The following is a 19,792-nucleotide window of genomic DNA, read 5'->3' on the forward strand; positions in this document are numbered from 1 at the left end:
AATAATTATTGAGTTCAGTTGGGGTTGTTAAATTATTTATTGAATTTTATCTGATCAAAGATAAATTGTCCCTGAGAATAATTAATAGTTGTGAGCAGTGAGAAGAGTGAAGCCAAAAAAGGTAATGTGTGAAAAAAAAAAAAAAAAAATGAGACAGAGGAATCTCGCGAGAGTTGGTCTGTAACGGAGTACTGGGGCTTGGTCTTGAAGTTTTCAGATGCATCTGTAGATGAATCATAACAGCATCAAGATGTCGGGACGATCAGGCCGCGCAGAGACTCGAAGTCGGGCTAAAGACGACATTAAAAAGGTCCTGGCGGCCATCGAGAAAGTGCGCAAATGGTACGTAAGCTGTCTGGGGCACAATATGGAGGGAAACGTGTTAGTAGACTGCGGGCTGATATGTGCTGCGTCGCTCAACAAAACTTCAGTCGGAAAAGTTCGATGATTGACGGGGCTGCTGACCAATCGGCGCTCTGGCTTAAGATGGAGGGGCGGGGCTAGGTCGGGTTTTTTTTTCTTCCGCTGAGAGCTGTCAATATGGCTCCAGCCTCACATGCGGCTTACAGATACAAAGACGGCTGTGCTGTCAGTCACAAGACGACGACTTCAAATGACCACGGTCGCACACGCTGTCATGATTTTTTTTACACGTTTGCACACGATCAGCGATCAGATGGCTGCATGTCAGCATAGAGGAATATTTGATAATCTGTCATGTCTGCTGCCCATGCAAACAGAGGACGTGAGCTTAACACTGGGTGTCATGACACGGATTAATGTCATTAATACGAATGGAAACGTTCGGCGTGTACTGAGCTTCTCACGGAAGTTATTAAAAGTTATTTCATCCCCAGGGAGAAGAAATGGGTGACAGTGGGTGACACATCCTTACGTATATTTAAGTGGGTACCAGTGACAGACACCAAGCAGGTAATGGCTTTTCATGTCGTTTTTTTTTTTTTTTCCTCCTTTGCTTTCTGCATTCACCACATGATTTCAACATTCCTCTGTCTGTACTCAGATATATCGTACCAAATCCACCGGCGGAGACATGAGAGGGCTGAAAGATGTGGTCCTGGAAAACACTAACTCTTTACTGGATTTCACTGGTAATTTTTGCATCTGGTTTGTTTTTAAATACAGATCGAAGCGATATAACATGATTAAATAAATAAAAAAAGAAGAAGAAGATGAAATGCTGCAGTATGACTCTTGTTTGACTCTTTTTACTACAGATGAAAACAGCAACCAGAGCTTTCTGTCCGATGTTTATCAGCCCAAAATGGATAACAGCAGCAGCACTTCCAGCTCACAGCAGGTCAGCCCTCCTCATACCTCCAGCCTCCGGACTGAAGACTCGCAGCCACCTATGCTTGGCCAGGAGATTGTGGATGGTATGTGGATGGCTGTCGACACTACATTCACTCAGATTTAGGACATTACTCCTACAATTGTCATTTCACTTCTGCAGCACTCTTGGAGATACAATAAATACATACATCATAAATTAAGCTTTGGGATCATTACAAAATTGCTTGAAAAAGGTCATGTGTTTCTTCACTTTATGGAAATTTGAAGCTCTGCGTGTTGTATTTGCATTTTTATGGCAACGCATCCGGAGATGCTGTGTTTGTATTTGTAATAACATTTGGACAATTAAGTTAAGTCTTAATATGTTCACATATCGGCAAATCTCTTTTCTGAAAAATAGCATAAACCAAATATGTTATCTTTACGCTTTTTAATGAAGTAAACTTTGCAGCATCAACAAAGATCATCTGCCGGCACAAGTTCCATTTACACATCTGATTATTACCCTTTTGCTTGACAAAGTAGAAGTGCTGGCTTGGCCTCTACCCCTATTGTACCCAGACACAACCACTGTCTTTTCCAGTCTGTCCCCGAAGAGAAACACTTGTCAATGAACCCAAGTTGAAGCCACTGATTTACATAGCCAAATGAAGAAGCAAATGCAACTGATTTAACTGCACAAATGCAATTTAATTGTTGTAGAAGTATTAAATTCGCCACTATTGTAACAACTAAGTTATCTCTTATATGGCCTGTATGCTTAGTCAGTCAATGTTCAGGACACAGAAAGAGTTCTATAAGATAGAAATAAAATACATGGTCATAGCATTTAAATGCACTGCTTTGTTGTTCATGGGTTTGTTTGGTTGTTCAAAACAATGACAATAAGTACTTATTCTATTCTTTTCAATGCAGAGCCAGTTCAACCAGGACAGGAGGGGGCAGATGAGCCACCAACTCTCATCAAAGAAGACCTGCTGTCATCAGGAGCTGTCAGAAGGAGCACTACTGACACACAGGTTCAAGTTTGAAAACTAGAACCATCTTTTTCACAGACCTCATTATCTATGTGTGGATCCTGTTGCATTATGCATATTGGATGGTAACCATGTAAATGTTTGATTAATCAATTTAATATATTCCTTTTTCATTAACAGGAGGAACTGGATGAATCAGGAGCGCCCCCTTTAAAGAAGATTTGCACAGGGGAAAATGCTGTGCTCAGATAGCTTATTTATAAAATGTGTTCCGAAACTGCAAATCATACCTGTCCTCAGTTGTTCTAACGTTAGCAAAGCATTCAAATTGAGTCTGGTTCTCTTGGCATATTCGCGCAAATATTCTCCTTACATTTCTGATGTACTTACCACAGAAAGACTTGCTTTTTCAAAGTGATTTTAAGACATACAGAGAATATTTTCAGAGCTTTGTATGTAGCATATCATATTCACTTGCTGTTAATGACATTTTTTTTAGGTTTTTCTTTACAGTGGAACTATTGCATGTTTACATATTGTTTTGCTTTAAAAAAAAAAAAAGTTTATCTGCCATTCTGAAAAAAGTGTTATGTGTATGTATGTGCATATTGATGTTTAGATGTACCATTGAATATGACACCCTTTTTTGGAACAGATCTTTTGGCTTTCACAGACCAGACTACAATGCCTTTTCAGAAATTATATTTATGATATGATTTGCCCATGTTTATAACTGAAAATGTTTTGTATGCCATAATAAATGCTACTTTCCATTTCAATTTGTTGTTTTTGCAAGCTTTGTACTTGATTATTGAACTAAGTTATATTCTCACAGCCGTTTAAAATGTGGATATATGATTTGAATATATTTTAATTACTATTTTATGACTAAGGCAGCCACATAATGGGTAACCTATTGTTTAATGAGATATTCAAAATGGAGCCCAGACAAAGGGCGCATAAAATAAGATTTCTCCACAATGAAATGGTTTCACATTAGTTTTCTACAAAATAATATTAAAAAGTGTTGTCTTGTTTTCATGTGATTTAAATGTGACATATTTTTGGAGCCGTCAGCTGATCTCGAGCTTTTAGTTAATATTTTATGAGGGCGTGGTTTATTGGAAGTAACAGCGCCACACTCATGACAGACAGGCTACATGAGCCAACCAGAAACTGCTATTCCAATTGGAGGCGGGCTCTTCTACAACGCAGCCAATGAGCGTGAAGCGAAGGCAGGGCGGTACGTGCGACGCCGCTTGCTGCCGGGGAAACGGAGTTTCGAGGGTGTGCTGAATTGTGCCGGTGGACTAAAAACTCCCGCCATTTCGACTAGGAATTAACCTCTTGATTGATTCGGGTTACTTTCTCGCAACACTCGCTAATGCTGTTACCCAACACTTGAAGCTCCGGCAGAACGAACATGCAGCGGATTCAGTTCAGCGGACAAGCCGGCCCGATTTAAGAGACTTGGTTGGAATTGTGACCGCGCCAAGACCTCCCGCGGACTCGCTTTTTTGGGGGGGCTTTTGCCGCGAGTTTGATTTCTGTGAGGTCTGCATCCTCTTGACGTGCATCCCAAAGTTTAACAAACTTATCCCGGGAGACTGGTTGAGCAGCGTGTTTGGAAACAGCACCGACGAGCAGTATGACAGCGCATCCAGGGGCGATCGGAATGATGCGATGAGGCAGACCGAGAGACGCGCACTGTTATTGTTTTGTAACGACATAGCAATCCGAGCTACTAGCTAGTCGGCTAGCTGCTACACGTTGAGAGCCGGGCCTGCCGGCGGTAACGTGAGACGTGCTGCCCCGCTCGGCGCTGACATTTCTGCCGGTCGGATACATGCTAAGGACATATATTTCTGCATTGTGCTAGTCCGTTCGCCAGGAGATCTAACTACACCATCGGCAGTCGTGCCATCTCTGGATTTGAAATGGCACCGCTTTTGGGCCGGAAGCCGTACCCACTGGTTAAGCCGCTAGCCGAGCCACCAGGCCCGGGAGAGGAGGTCTACATCATCGAGCACACCAAGGAGGCCTTCAGGAACAAAGAGTATCCTTTTAACGTGATGCTGATGCTCACTCTCTATTTAAAGCCAGCTGGATGTGCTGGATCGCTCCTCGTTGTTACCAATACGTGAAGTCCCGGTGATCACACGCCCGGGACTGTAAATGTCGACCAGATTGCTCAATTTGATGTTAACTGCCGTTTCTCCAGCTTTAACAGTTTCCCCGCATGGGCACGGTTTACAGTGACCAGCAGGCTAGCTGTGCTATACCCAGCACACTGAAGCGACCGCTGGCTTATTCAACACAACCTTAAAGCTGTGTCTTATAAACGTATTTCTTCTCGCACTGTGCCACAAAGAGAGAAACTGACAAAGGCTCGTTCCACTTTCGTCTTTTAGCGCCGCTGTCAGCTACCGATGCTAATGCTAGCCGTTAGCACCCAGCTAACGCTCGGTATCCCATTATGTCACAATAGCCCGTCGTCTCCCCCCCCCCCTGCCTCGTTGAAAGCCGCTGCTCGGCGCGCTCCTGTTTCTTCTTGCACTTCAAAGTTTGTCCGAACGGCACAAGCACTTGGTGACAGCTCGTTTCACGGACTCCGGATAACGTGTGTTTTGGAGAAATTACGTGTCAAGCAGCTTTACCCGCTTGTTTGCGAGGCAGTTTATCCGGAGCGCCGTGACTGTCAAGCGAGGTTATGAAACAGTGTCAACTTGACGAGAAGCGCACGGCCAGGGCCAAAAGTGTCCGGAAAGCTGCGGTTTTGGATTTCTGCGATATTTAATGTTAGAGTAGAGTGGGATTCGTGCTGTGACTTGGCTGTGATGTTGATAGTTTCTGTGATCACGAGCCTCTCAGCCACCTTTCACCCTGTATAAATATGTTATTATGACGTGGAGACTCAAGAGTGTTTATCTTAGTTTTTTTTCTTTTCGTCATCACAGGAAGTGTCAAACTTTGTAGACACCCCCCCCATAAAAAATATTGGACACAACTTCTGTCTTACACATGTCATTATAGACCAAATGTAAAGTTTTATCTTAAGTAATTGAACTGCCTAATAACCTTCTCGAAAATAGTTTTTTTTCCAACACTGGTCTTATGATTGATTCAACACATGTTTTAAACTGCTTCAACACAACACTGATGTGAAAATATCCCTATCAGTGCCCGTTTACTGATGGTGACGTTACAGAAACTGATTACATCCTCGTTTTTAAGTCCTGTACAGTGTAAAACCTAATTACAAAGCCTGTGCTCCATGCAATTCTCTTTAACCAGTGAATTGATCTTGTATATCAAAACTATACAACAGCAGGTTCGTGATAATTTGACGACTGACTGAACTGCGATAAATTATTTTTCCATGCACAATCCATTCATGCAAGTTAAAAGTGGCCTGTTTTATAAAATGAAAGACGACTACAAAGTTGTGTGATTAGCTAATTAACATGTGAAATAATGAGAGGGGAAATGGCGCCCAGTCACATCTGCTGTAAATTTGGGGCGAGTGAAAAAGCGGTGTTAGTTGGAGTAAACAGAAATGAAAGGCTTTAACAGCATTTACGTAAATATTGGTCTTCATGTAACATCATGTTATCAGCAGCTTTCGTCGAGAGTCTTGAGATCACCTCACTGACAACTTTGCCCTGGGAGTGTTTGTGTTTGTCGAGTGTCCTCTGGTCTCCTTTTTCTGGCATCAGTGCCACTGATATGTTAACCATGTGTGACGTTTGCCCTGCGTATTAATAAGCTACAGATTAAGTAGATGAAATGTTTAAGCGTGAATTCCTTGACAAGTTGTGTACAGAGAGTATGAGGCACGGCTGGAGAGGTACAGCGAACGCATCTGGACGTGTAAGAGCACTGGAAGCAACCAGCTCACACACAAAGAAGCATGGGAGGAGGAACAAGAAGTCACTGAGCTGTGAGTAATGCCTCTGATGATTTTTTTTTTTTTTTTTTCATGGGGATCTTCTTTCACGTCATTAAACAAGACGTATAAGAAGAATCATAAGCGTAGTCTGCGGCTTCTCGTTCGAGTCCAGTCCAGTATGAAGGACAGATACTGGTGTTTTGTCTTGAATCTTTGACTTTATAAACGTCTTCTGGGGTTTTAGATATACTATATCAAAACAATAGAGCTTGGGCTTTACAGGAGTAGCTGAGTATTGTCTGCGAAAAAGCGTACTCTCCTCGTGAAGTGAAGGTCACACGGCTTACTGCTTTGCTGTCATTGGGTGAATGTGGTGCTCCTCCTCTCATTCTATTTAGAGTGTGTGTGATTGAGTCATCCTTGAGTGTACAATGACTTGACGACTTTCTTTCTCACGATCAGAAAAAGAAAATCCCAGTTGGAATATTACAATTTTTTTCAGTCTGTGCTGCTATCATTGCCCAGGTGCACATGCGTATTATGACTGTATGTATATGTGCCATCAGCATAAAGGACAACAAACCACCTTAAATTTAAAGGATCAAGACTATGTCTAAGGAGAGCTGTGCTCACCTGGCTTTCAGGCTCAAGATCAGTGTTTAAGCAACGTCTAATTATATTTGCCATCAGATTCTGCTCCCCCTACTGGCCACTCTCAGCTCTTTGTTATGTCGCTATTAAGTGCGAGTGTGGATTCATGCTTCACAGACACATAAACACTGAAAGATAGGATGTAATTACTAAAGAGAAGATGGATTATAATGGTTTTGGTTCTTTGTTTTGAAACTAACAGCTTATTGTGCTCTGTGTGCAGGCTCCAGGAGGAGTATAATGAATGGTTTGAGAAGCCAGTCCTGGAGATGGTCCACCACAACACAGTGTCCCTGGACAAACTGGTGGAAATGGCTTGGGTGGAAATCCTCACCAAGTATGCCGTGGGGGAAGAATGTGACTTTCTGGTCAGTTTGACTTCATATATTTAATGATTTGTTCGTGATATACCATCTATTGAGAGATGACCTCAGTATTTTCCACAGTTAGCACAGTACTTGCCATCATTGCAGGACCTTACAAATGGTTTTCTATTTTTAGAAACCCTTTTTAAGATTCACTAGCTTGCTACATATTTGATATCTTGTAGCAATGATAGGAAGACTCGCACAATCCACATGTTTTTACCATTCTGCAGCTATAAAATCAAGATAAATACATTAAATCAGACTGAATTAGATTAGTCAATAGACAGTTGAATTACACGTTTTAGCTAAACATCATATTAAGTTTGTTTTGGTTCTCTGTAACTACCCTATGAAATATAAAGCAAAATCTACAACCATCTGTAATTCATGGTAATGCAAGAGTAATCTGACTCGTGACTTTTTCCACTTAAGGTGGGGAAGGACAAAAGTTTGCGAGTGAAGGTGGTGAAGGTCCATCCATTAGAAAACCCAGAGGGGGAGTCTGGGGAGAAGAAGCTGGAAGGAGCCTGTGACTCCCCCTCCAGTGACAAGGAGAACGCCAGCCAGGAAAACCAGAAGAAAGAGCCTCCACCCCGAGAGGAGGAGAGCAGGAGGGAGAGCCTGAGTGAGTCACCACGCGTTTCAATCATGCTGGTCATTTACCAGATTAAAAACAAGAAAAGCAGGTGACGTGGGTTGAGGAATTAGGTTCAGGTTAAAAGCTTTTAACTCTTTTCTATCCACTTCTATCATTAGTCGCTGTTCTTTAAAACACGGTTCCTTTCTGAAAAAGTCTCAGACTTGTCTGGTTTGCTTTTAGGTGATCGAGCTCGACGTTCTCCAAGGAAACTTCCTACTGCCATGAAAGAAGAAAAGAAGAGATGGGTCATGCCCAAGTTCCTTCCACATAAGTACGACGTGAAGCTCATCAATGAGGACAAGGTTGGTTTTTCATGTCGGCAATATTCCGTAAAAGGTTTGCTTTATGTTCATGTACTGACCGGATGTCTCACTCCCTCTCTGAAGGTGATCAGTAGCGTACCAGTAGACAGTCTGTACAGGACAGAACGCCCTCCCACCAAGGAGATCATACGTTACTTCATCAGGCACTATGCGCTGAGGCTCGGCATGGCAGAAAATGCTCCCTGGGTGGTTGAAGACGAACTGGTGAAAAAATTCAGCCTTCCCAGCAAATTCAGCGACTTCCTTCTCGATCCACACAAGGTAACTTTCTCATCGTGCATTCTTGCGTACCAGTTGCTTTACAGTGCCGCTCAGTTTCACACAATTTCTTCTTCTTTTTTTTTTGTCTCAAGTTTTTGGCAGAAAATCCCTCGACGAAACGTAAAAGTTTGACGTCTCCCGAGGGGAGATCGAGCAAGAAGCTCAAGACTGGCGACACTCCGGGACAGGAATCGGGGAACGAGAAGGGGGAAAAGAAAAGGAAGAAGAAGAGTGATGCTCTGGGGATGCCCCTCAGTCCCTCCATCTGGGGCCACGTGCAGGTTAGCAGTTTTGTATGGCCGTCATGCCATTTTAGTCGAGACGTTGTTTATGGAGTCTCCCTAAAAGTCGAAGGTTTTGCTGTGCCTGTGTTTCAGAAGATTAAAATGAATGGTTCTCCACTCAAGGTAAAGAACTCGGGGAAGGACGGTAAAGGCCCGTCGCCCTCCTCTCCGAAACCTGGCCGGAAGTCTGTGGACAAGAAGAAGGGGAGCAAAATGGGAAAAGGCGACGACAAGCTCAATGTTCTCAAAGCCTCCAAGGACGGCAAAGCTGGGGCAAAAACACCAAAGATGAAGCAGATGACTCTGCTGCATTTGGCCAAAAGCCCCGCCGCAGGAAGTCCAAAAAAGAGAGCCCGTAGTACAGGAATGGGCACGCCGAAACTTGGGAAGCCTCTGCACCCCATGGCTCTCCACCTCCTTCGCTACTACAAAGAGAACAAAGGCAAAGAGGATAAAAAGAACGCCCTCTCCTCCCTCATCTCCAAAGCGGCAAAGGCTTTGTCCCCAGACGATCGTGGTCGACTGCCGGAGGAGCTCAAAGTGCTGGTCCAGAAACGCTGGGAGCTCCTGGAGCAGAAGAAGAGGTGGGCCGCCATGAGTGAAGAGGAAAGGAAGGAAGAGATGAAGAAGAAGCGCGAGGAACTCCGAGAGAAACTGAGAGAAAAGGCCAAGGAGAGGCGTGTGAAGGAGATGCTGGTGCGCCGCGAACAGTCGCGCAGATACGAAGACCAAGAGATCGAAGGGGGCAAAAACTTGCCAGCGTATAAACTTGTCGACATGCCCGAGGGGCTGCCCAACACCCTGTTCGGAAACGTGGCCATGGTTGTGGACTTCCTTCACTGCTATGCAGGGCTGCTGATGCCAGACGACCAGTATCCCATCACTGCGGTTGCTCTGATAGAAGCCCTCGCCGGAGACAGATCCGGCTTCCTGTACCTGAACCGCGTGCTGGTGGTGTTGCTCCAGACGCTGCTGCAGGACGAACTGGCCGAAGGCTACAGCGAGCTCGACATGCCCTTATCCGAGATCCCTTTAACCATGCACTCAGCCTCGGAGCTGGCGAGGTTGTGCCTCCGGCCGTGCGACAGTCACGGCGAGGAGAGCGGCCAGGGCTCGGAGGACTCCGGGGCGCTCGGGGGCTTCGACGATGTGGTGACCACGGAGTACCTGGAGAAGCTGGAGACGGTGGAGGTGTTTGAGCTGACTCCGGAGGAGAAGGTCACCCTGTTGGTTGCACTGTGCCACCGCATCCTCATGACGTACTCGGTGGTGGACCACGTGGACTCAAAGCAGCAGCGGTCCGCCGAGGTGTGGAAGGAGCGTCTGGCGATGCTGAAAGAGGTCAATGACCGCAAGAGGGCAGAGAAGAAGAAGCGAAAGGAGATGGAGGGCAAAGGTACGAGGAGAGATTTAACTCCAGTTGAAAACCTTTTTTTCTTTCCCACTGGTAAAATGTCTTGACATAAGCTGATGCTAACATGTCAATGTCGTGTTTGTTTTGTTGGTTGTTTTTTTCCCCCAAAGGAGAGAAGAAAAAAGAGGCAGTTGTGAAGAAGGAAAGCAAAAAAGAAGTGGTGAAGGTGGAGCCTGAGCCAGAGCCAGAGGACATGATCAGCTCGGTGAAGAGCCGGCGGCTGATGTCCATGCAGGCCAAGAAAGAGAAGGAGGAGATGGACAGACAAAACAAAGGTATGTGGTGCTTTTGAGATAAATGTGCTTACCGATCTCAATTGATGCGAAAAGTTGCATTCGGGAGGATTTGAAGAAAAAGCCACGATACTCATGACACTCTGCTCCTGATTTAATTCAGAACGCATGGAGAAGGAGGCCGAGGAGGAGCGGATACGTAAACAGAGGGCTGCCACCGAGAGAGCCTTCCAAGATGGAATCTCCAAAGCCAGACTGGTGATGCGCAGGACTCCGCTGGGGACGGACCGAAATCATAACAGGTCAGTGCTCGGCACACGTGAGGAAGAAATGTATTGTCAGAGATGAACCGAAACATTGAATTTAATAATCTGCCAACAATGGGGACAATATGTGGCATATAATAGAATGACATTGGCCACGTTCAAGTGCGATGGGTTAATGTCGATCTGGTGGCTGGTCAGTGGAGATGAGCCAGAGTGATTTTCAAGCTGAGGTGTTTGCATCACAGCAGGTTCAAGCCTTGTGTGATCTGTGGTCTGAGATTCAGCGAACACACTTAACATGGTCATAATCTTTTGGCTCATCCGTGCACGCCGGCGTTTGCTGGGATGCATTCGAGTCGTAGTCACACTGCTCATTTGTTTCCCAGGTACTGGCTTTTCTCCGACGTGGTCCCCGGCCTGTACATCGAGAAAGGATGGGTGCACGAAGGCATCGACTACAACTTCACCCCTCCTCCGGAGGACAAACCAGCCGAGGTGGAGGTGGAGGAAGAGGAGGAGGAGAGCGACGCAGCTGCTGCCCCCGATTCACAAGGTAGACTCGATATAGTTAAACCTTCACATTTTCAACTCCTCGGTTGCCCCTGATAATATTTTGTATTTGTCTACATGAATTATTCGGTTCGTACGCAAGTTGTGACTCACTTAAACACACGTAAACTGTGCGCTTGTTTATGTCATCAAGGGATCATTTATTTTTTTTAATTGCAGAAGCTGAGAAGGATGATGGAAGCGTGGATGGCGCTGTTAGCGAAGGACTGCAGCAGGGACCAGCAGTGGATGTCTGTATAGAGACGACGGTTCCCAAACAGGGACAGAACCTCTGGTAAGTTTTATCTCGTGTTTCTTCTTCTTCTTTCATTCGGGTACGTTTTCATTGATTTAATTGTCTCGCCTCTTTCTGTCCTCTTCCAGGTGCATCTGTGGCAGCCCCGCTGAGCTGGAGGAGCTGGTGGAAAGTCTTCACTCTCAGGGGGTCAGAGAGAGCGAGCTGAAGGCAAATATACAAAGCAGGTGAGTGCCGCGTTGTTGTCGGAGATAATTATTTTAACATACAGAAAGTCATTTCACAAGCCCTCATCAATCTGTTGTAATAAACTTTCATCAGGTTTTTCAGACTTGTGCAGCTTCCTTTTAAGCATTTGTTTTTATATTAACCATTCCTATTTGTTTTCTACAAGCTGAAAGGTTCAGCTCAAAGACATGTTCCCACACCTCGGACTAAATAACGTTCTCATCAAAACGCATGCCACGTAAACACAACGTTGTATGAATCCTTATTTACACCATACAGAAGAACTAAACTTATAACGGAGGCAACAAAGCGAGAACTGCTTCACATCTATACTGAAGAAACAAGAATTTTACAGGAAAAGATGAAGATTAAAAAGAATGATGAAATATATAAACATGAAGGTGAAATACTAATAAATGGACAGATGTGCCGTGCCGTGTGAAGTCATGGCTTAAGTTATGCTAGTTACACTTTACTGATAGGGCCCAACCTGCAGAGCATGTTGTCATCGGTTCCGTTTGAAAGTTTACGCAACATTTCTCCAAGTAATCGCTTTGAAATCCATTCTTGGGATTACACATAATCATCCGAATGTGCAATGTGCTGCTTTGACAGCAGATGGCAAAACGGTTATGAAATGCCTTTAAGGCTGATCTGTGAAAGTGGAGGAAAATAGAAAATAGATATGTTGCCCACTGATTTCCTCATGTCATAGTACTTGGAAACAAAAATCCAAATTTGATGTTAAACTATTTGTTTGGCTTGTAATCCAAAGCAGCAGAAACAGAAATTTGAGTGAAAACTTTGCTCCTCCACCTCTGACCCTGTGGTATCTTTTGCCTTGCATGCTTTATATAGCTCCCTGCTCCAGCTCACCTGATTCACATGAATTTCTGCAGCAGCTGCGGAGCCGCTTTAGTAGCCTTGTGAATCTAGAAACCACCTGTCGGCCGTATGTGGATGATGTAGACATGAGTGTGTGAACATGGAGCTGAATGGGAAGGCGTGTCTCCACCGTTTTAGGTACCAGGAAATCCTCCACTCCATCCACCTGAGCCGTAAAGCCCGGCTGGGCCTCCGGACCTGTGACGGCTACTCGGAGCTGCTCAAATACATGCGCAGTGACATCCAGGAGGTATCTTCACGACTCCAGAAGGGAGGCCTGGGATACCTGGATGACAATATCGACATCGAAGATCAGGTCATTTAGCTTGTTGGTCTAAATGTGATGCGAGAAAGGGACACCTTTTTATTATTGTTAATTAATTCATCCATTTCCCCCTTGTTGTCCACAGTTGGAGCACATGGAGAGCTTGAAAGACTTTGGCGAGTGTGTCATCACCATCCAGGCTTGTGTTATCAAGAAGTTCCTGCAGGGCTTCATGGCCCCAAAGCAGAAGAAGAAGAAGAAGCAAGGAGGGGAAGAAAGCAGCAAAGCTGAAGAAGTGGACGAAGAGAAGAGACTGGCCGAGGAAGCCAGGGTGAGGAACAACCTTCCAGTAATGTTTTCCAGTAGCAGCCATGTAACGAAGACTTGACTAAATGTCCGTTGTGAACCACTGTGCGATATTGACCTTCGCTTCTTAGGTAGCGACAGCGGTGGAAAAGTGGAAGACGGCGATCAGAGAGGCTCAGACCTTCTCCCGCATGCATGTGCTGCTGGGAATGTTGGACGCTTGCATAAAGTGGGACATGTCTGCCGAGAACGCTCGCTGCAAAGTCTGTCGCAGGAAAGGTGAGAACTTTTCCCCAATGATGTCTGAGAAAAACGAATTTTACAGGTTGCGGCTAAAAAAAAAATACAATTGGATTTTTGTTTTCCAACAAGCGTTTTAGAGTTTTGGCCCTGGCTTTATGAGGCAATACGAGTGTGCAGATGTGCGTTGGTTTCATTTAAGTGGAGTTCCAAGGAGAACACGCAGACCTGAGTCCTGGATCCAGATCCGTGGAAGTCGGTTTGAGTGTTGCTCAACCGACACGGTTTTCGTGGTCCCTGTCCAGCACTCGGGATGAAGCCATCTGTGCTCCAGAGTGCAGGCCCTGGTCCAGACAAGGCAGCAGCTGCAGCCTCAGAGCAAAACAGTAGTTGAGTCAGGCAGAGCTTAGTACGGAGTCGACATATCCGCACACCAGCAGGTGAACCTGTATTGATAAGAGGATGCCAAATGAAACGCGCATCCACTCCGATCCATGAAAGAAATGTGCCGCTTGTTTTAGGGACTGCAGGGCGGGTGGAGTCAGATTACAGAGGTGCAAGATCATAGAAACACAGATGAAATGAGGAACACGCTGCTTTGTTCCAGGTGACGATGAGAAACTTATCCTCTGCGACGAATGCAACAAGGCTTTCCACCTGTTCTGTTTGCGACCGGCTCTGTACCGCATCCCCACCGGGGAGTGGCTGTGCCCGGCCTGCCAGCCAACCGTGGCTCGACGAGGCTCCAGATCAAGGTAAAGGAATCTTCTCCATCGTCTGTACGCACGAGCACGTCTCAAAATATTGACACGTCTTTGAAAAACGTCTTTTATTTCCACTCTCCTATCTTATCAGATAAACGCTTAGAAGCATTTTCTACATTGTCATTATGGTCATTATTGATAAACAAAAAGATAAATCTGATTTTATGAAATATGGGATTATTTTGTGGTGTTTTTTTATTACATTTTAATTTAATCAACGATGAGCTAAAATTTTATTGACTTTGTGTGATTCAATCTAAAATGTTAGTTTTCCTGTTTCAATTAAATTGTAGGAAAAATGATCTTTTCCTGTTTGAAATGTTTTTGACATTCACTCGCTTGTTGCTACACTGCGCTAACAAATCCTTGCCAAATTATTTCAAATTCTCATTCAGTTTCTGTATTATGTGTCACAGATAAACATTTAAGGATTATTTAGGTGAGATGTTTCATAGAAATCATTGCTGTAAATACATTTAACAAAAAGCTTAGTCATTAACTGCCTGTATACACAGAAAATTGTATAATTGGAAAAAAGAAAAAAAAGACAGAAGTTATGTTCTGATGAGAAATTGAAGGGAAAAAAAACAGCCTTTAAGGAATACCTTTGATGGAAGGGAAAAAAACTAAAACAATCTTGCATCTTTGTTTCAGAAACTATAATCAGGACACGGATGAAGAAGAGGATGAGGAAGACTCTGAAGAGGAGGACTCCGACGATGATGAAGAGGACGAGGAGGAAAACGACTACAAAGCCATGGGGCACAGCTGTGAGTGTCGGCGAGAGGAAGCCTGAGGTTTTCTCAAAAGTTTGTCCACTCAGTGACAAAACATTTTGGGCACTTTTGCTCTCATGATTCCATTCCTCATTCGTCTTAAAGTGGAAACGGAATAAAACACGAGGGGCGGATGAGACGAATCGCTCGACAAATGACCCGCGTTTGGTTTTGGGGTGGGCGGGCGGGCGGGCGGGCTCCGCGCGGATGTCCTGATGGGAATGTGAGGAATGCCAACAGAGCGCCCGTCTTCTCCGTGTCTCTATTGTCCGTTGTTGTCACGTCGCTCAGCTCAGCTCTGGACTCTGCTTTCAGGGTCTGAATGTGTCAAACTGACTTCACTCGGAGTATGTGGCAGGTTGATCCCTCCGGTCGGCTCGTCTTCTAAGTCGAGGATCAAAACTAAGAACGTGAGAGGATCAGTGGGCGTTCAACTAACAGATGAATAATTTCACATTGTTGTAGTGATTCTTCCGGTTTGTCCTGGACTTCAACTAATGTCCCATTAATGTACCAACATGAACATACGGAGCCAACATTTCTCAATGTCTGATGACAATTTGAACATCTTTGTACCTCTGACATCTCCTGTCGCGTCCCTGATTTTTATTTTAACCTCTGCAGTGCGACCAAGAAAGAAGAATAAGGCGTCTTCGTCCCGGCAGAAAAGCTCAAAGAGTAAATCCAAGAAGCCGTCTCAGGGCAGCAGGCAGAAAACGGGTCCCAACAGCCCCGCAGACATCGACGAACTGGTACGACACATTTCAGAAAGGGCCTCTCCTTGAGCCGTACTAAACGGAGTGAGTCCACACCTTCGATCGCTTCATCGCTGCTGTGGTGTTTCCTGAAGGTGCGACAGAGCTCACAGACCGGAGTGCGCAGACAGGTGCTGGAGCTGGAGCGGTGCGAGGAGATCCTCAAGAAACTGACGAAGTTCCGCTACAGCTGGCCTTTCAGGTGAGCAGCAGGGAGCGGTCGTGACAGGCAGCGCCCCTCGCTGGATCTCTCAGAGACTCTGAACACTTGGAGGAGCTTCTCTCTTCTTTCAAAAAGCCTGCTGTGTGTGTGTGTGTGTGTGTGTGTGTGTGCGTCTTCGCTTTGGGGTAAAGCAGTCGCCGATGGCTGTGGTTACCTCAGACCGCCTCCAGGAAGGACTGGTCTGTAACGTGAAGTTTCCCCGAGCGCCCACACTGACGATCTCCCAGATTAGTGTTTTTCGATCTCTATTTTGTAACATTGCAGGGATGGCTATTGTCGTTTCTGAGAATTCCTTATTGGTAATAATAATATTACATCATAATAATGTTTTTGTGGTACATCCTTTAACACGTATCATGAAGTATCTGGTGTCAGAGCAGTGTTACTATTTTATTCATTTCCATTTAAAAATCCTCGATGAGCGATTCCTGAAACTAAATGAACCTCTGGAGAATCGTCAAGCAAAAGATCCAATGAAGGGTGGGAGGCAGGTCACATCCAAACAGCAGCTCTGGCAGGCCATTCTCACATCCTGCAAAGAAACTCGAGCAGAAACTCTCTAAAAGTTCAATGGATGCAAGAATTGTAAAGCAGCTATCAAATAATGGAGTCACATGATACAGATGTTGATTTAGGTAAATATCACCACTAATACTGCAAATTCAACAAGCAATCATTTTCAGTTCTTTACAAGGTATGAAATGTCATTGCGAGGTTTGATCAGTAACGTTTTAGGTATTCTCTTAATGGTCATTGGCTTGAAAATTACGCTGACAGTCATTTGCATCAACCGTTTGGTCAAATGTGTATAACAACTTCGAAGGAGGTGTACATACATTCATATGTATGTTGCTTTTCTTATAAGCATAATAAAATGTCAAGATTTATCTTTAAATGTTTGAAATAATACCATAAACACAGGCAAGTTTCATGATTCCAATGAAATCATTGAAGTTACTGAGCTTATGGTCCCACCAACAAGTTTTTATGCTGAATCGTCTCTTTCAGGGAGCCCGTTTCCCTGGACGAGGCCGAGGACTACCTGGAGATCATCTCCCAGCCCATGGACTTCCAGACGATGCTGGGGAAGTTCGGCCAAAGCTCGTACCGCCACGCTCAGGATTTCTTCGAGGACATGAAGCTGGTGTTCTCCAACGCAGAGGAGTACAACCAGCAGGGCAGTACGGTGCTCGCCTGCATGGTGAAGACGGAGCAGACGTTCACCGAGCTGCTGCAGAAGCTGCTGCCCGGCCTCAGCTACCTGCGCCGCCGCTCGCGGAAGAGAGTCAGCCAACAGCCTGCAACATCCGAGGAAGAGGAGGAGGAGGACGACGACGACGATGACGACGACGACGAGGAAGAGCAGGAAGAGGAGCCCAAGAAGAAGATGCAGAACGGGAAATCACGCGGGAAGAACGCCAGAAACGTTCGGGGACGCAAGAATGTGGCGAGCGAGAGCGAGGAGGAGGACGAGGAGGACGAGGAGGAGGACGATGGCCGGAGGAAAAGTAAGCGGAGCTCTGCGTCCTTGAGGAGGAAGGACTACAGGGAGCAGGACAGCGATGGCGAACGGGACACGCGGAGAACTCGTAAGCGGGGGGGCCGGGGCCGGGGCCGGGGCCGGGGCGACGCGGGGGGAGCGAGCAGCGACGAGGACCGCTCCAGCCAACAGCGACATTCCAAGAGGCAGAAACGTTCATGAAAACCAGGGTGCCGAGTTGTTGTTACTATTCGCTTTAAAAAAAAAAAAAAAAAAAAAAAAAAAGATTGAATAAGTCCGTCTCTTCTGACGACAAACCCGACTCCTCCTCCTCCAGCGGGACACAATCCTCAGAAGGACCTTTTTGTGTTCAGAGTTTCTGTTCATATTTTGGAGAAGAAAAAAAAACCCAGAAGAAAACTGCTTTATATTTGTAACATGTTTAATATTGGTAATTTTTTTAAACAAATAAAAAACAAACAAACAAACAAACACATTTGAACTACAGGAGTCTTTAGTCCTCCCGAGACTCCATTTAACTTTACCTTCTCAGTGACATGACAACCTCACACAAGTGTAATTTGACCGTCGTGTTGTCCCGTGAACAGCTATTTTGTTTTTGTTTTCCCCCCCTAATTCTACATGTGCTCCTCTCTGTCCTCGCACATCTTGTCTCCACTCACAACATGGCTTTACGGGCTTGTTTCGGAGTAAGGTGTCTCTCCCACCGCTCTGTTACGAGTCGTCATTTATTCACACCAGAAAAACTCCACGTAGTCTCTCCTCGCTTTAGAACCACTGTAAATTACTCTTCCATCTTGCCACCAAGGTCCCTCTTTGTTTAAAAGCAAGTCAATAGATAAACATTGTAGGATCTCTACTAGCTATAGTGCTTTTTTTTTTTTTTTTTCTTCCCCTCCCCATCCAGGGTTTAACTGATCTTAACCTGGGTTTAGGATTGGAGGTCATACTTTTTGTGTCCTATCCTTCAAGGAAATAATAAAACAGAGTTTGATCTCAGCTCTCGGTGCCAAGGTGTTTTCAGGGATGTGACTCTTGTCTCCTCCTCCTCTGTAGTGCCCCGCCACTTTAAAAGAACCGGTACCTCAAATGATCCGTTTGCACTCTTTCTGTGCACCTCTAATGCCAGCAGCTGCAGGACCAGACTTTAAAAAAACAAAAAACAAATTCTGTGCATAATCATTTGTAAACAGTGTTTAAAATGGCAAAATGTGATGTTTGTTAAGAAAAATGGGCATTTTTTTTTTTTTATATATATATCTGATATTTTTGCACATTTTATTTGGTATTGTACATGAAAAGCTTGTCAATGAATGAATCCTAAATCACATCCAGTAAAAATGCAAGAAATTGAAGCGGGGCTTTTTTTTTTTTTTTTTTGGGGGGTCGTTCGTTTTGTATCATGGAAGTCACGGCAGAAATTGTCAGCGTGTCGGTGTACAATTGTCTGGTTGTTCTGTGAAATCCAAACTTTCCTATTGGCGCAAAACGGAAGGTTTTGTCCTTCCTATCCTGGCCTGCCCACCGGGTGGCGCTCAACGCCCACACTTTGAGATCTGTGCATTTTCCCCAGTATGTTTCGCAGTGCTGCTGTGCTCCACACCTGACTCTTGTCTGCTTTTGTGCCCAGCTTCATTCAGCGGCTCATTATTGGCCCTTTTATAGTCTTTATTTATTTTATTTTTTTTTACAACTGACGCCTTGCGGTGAAACTTCTGCAGCAAGGTTTTTAGTTTTCGACACCGCCACATCCACAGTTGGAGAAGCTCCTGCGTCGTCTCTGATGAGGTTTTATCCAGCGTTGTGTGTGTATATAAACCTGTATACTGGTGAGGCAGTGGCCGGTTTGCCCTCGTCCTGTCTGTAGCTGTGCTGTGCTGTTCGCTGTTTTTAACCGTGCTGTTCCACACTGATCACTTTTGGTTTGGTCATTGCTTGTTTGAAGCCCCCTCTTGGCTCTTTTTCTTTTTCCGTTTGTTTAAATTCGACCTTGTTCCTGACATGATTAAAATCACTGCTATAATTGAGATCTCGGCGAACGAGGAAAAAAAAAAGAAGAAACCAGACCCAACTGTAAATGCTTTGTTTATTCTTTGGGTAACTGCAAAATTATTTTACACTTCATTTTTTTTAATATATATATTTATAGTCTCTAAAGCTGGGGTGGGGCAGGTGCACAAGGATTCACATGTAAAGAATTTCCAATAAAGGCAATGGACGAAGCCTGTAGGTCTCCCTGGTTTTTTTTCTTCCGTGTTGAGATGAACGTGTGTCCAAAGGGCCGAGCGACAGAAATCACTGCCGTCATCTGTGAGGCTTTCAAGCAAGAGAGCGAAGGGGAAGGAAAACAACTGGGGTCACGTCTTGACTTTTTAATAAAATATCACTTGTCTAAACTCCCCGGTGTGTCTGCTCTCTTCTTCT

At 44.9% G+C, this 19,792-nt stretch overlaps 2 protein-coding genes across 3 annotated transcripts; both read left to right on the forward strand.

The window, feature by feature from the left end:
* Positions 1–218: 218 nt before the first annotated feature.
* On the forward strand, positions 219–3,057 carry bcl7bb (BAF chromatin remodeling complex subunit BCL7B b). Its single transcript, XM_080515053.1, has 6 exons — positions 219–342; positions 858–933; positions 1,025–1,112; positions 1,239–1,397; positions 2,230–2,333; positions 2,472–3,057. Exons 1-6 carry the CDS (start codon positions 230–232, stop codon positions 2,541–2,543), a joined length of 612 nt encoding a protein of 203 aa, XP_080371179.1. The 5' UTR covers positions 219–229; the 3' UTR covers positions 2,544–3,057.
* Positions 3,058–3,734: 677 nt separating this feature from the next.
* Positions 3,735–19,591, forward strand: baz1b (bromodomain adjacent to zinc finger domain, 1B). 2 transcript variants are annotated; one of them, XM_080508194.1, is made up of 21 exons: positions 3,735–4,347; positions 6,115–6,231; positions 7,055–7,199; positions 7,632–7,824; positions 8,020–8,141; positions 8,226–8,423; positions 8,516–8,704; positions 8,801–10,103; positions 10,232–10,396; positions 10,518–10,656; positions 11,007–11,173; positions 11,350–11,464; positions 11,554–11,652; positions 12,677–12,854; positions 12,949–13,134; positions 13,241–13,388; positions 13,957–14,104; positions 14,768–14,883; positions 15,514–15,641; positions 15,740–15,846; positions 16,876–19,591. In XM_080508194.1, exons 1-21 carry the CDS (start codon positions 4,229–4,231, stop codon positions 17,567–17,569), a joined length of 4,776 nt encoding a protein of 1,591 aa, XP_080364320.1. In that variant the 5' UTR covers positions 3,735–4,228; the 3' UTR covers positions 17,570–19,591. The 2 variants fall into 2 exon arrangements, with proteins under 2 accessions (XP_080364320.1, XP_080364321.1); XM_080508195.1 differs by having other exon boundaries at positions 8,831–10,103.
* The last annotated feature ends 201 nt before the right edge of the window (positions 19,592–19,792 follow it).

Source organism: Blennius ocellaris (assembly GCF_963422515.1).
Source record: "Blennius ocellaris genome assembly, chromosome: 2".
Classification (NCBI taxonomy): Eukaryota; Metazoa; Chordata; class Actinopteri; order Blenniiformes; family Blenniidae; genus Blennius; species Blennius ocellaris.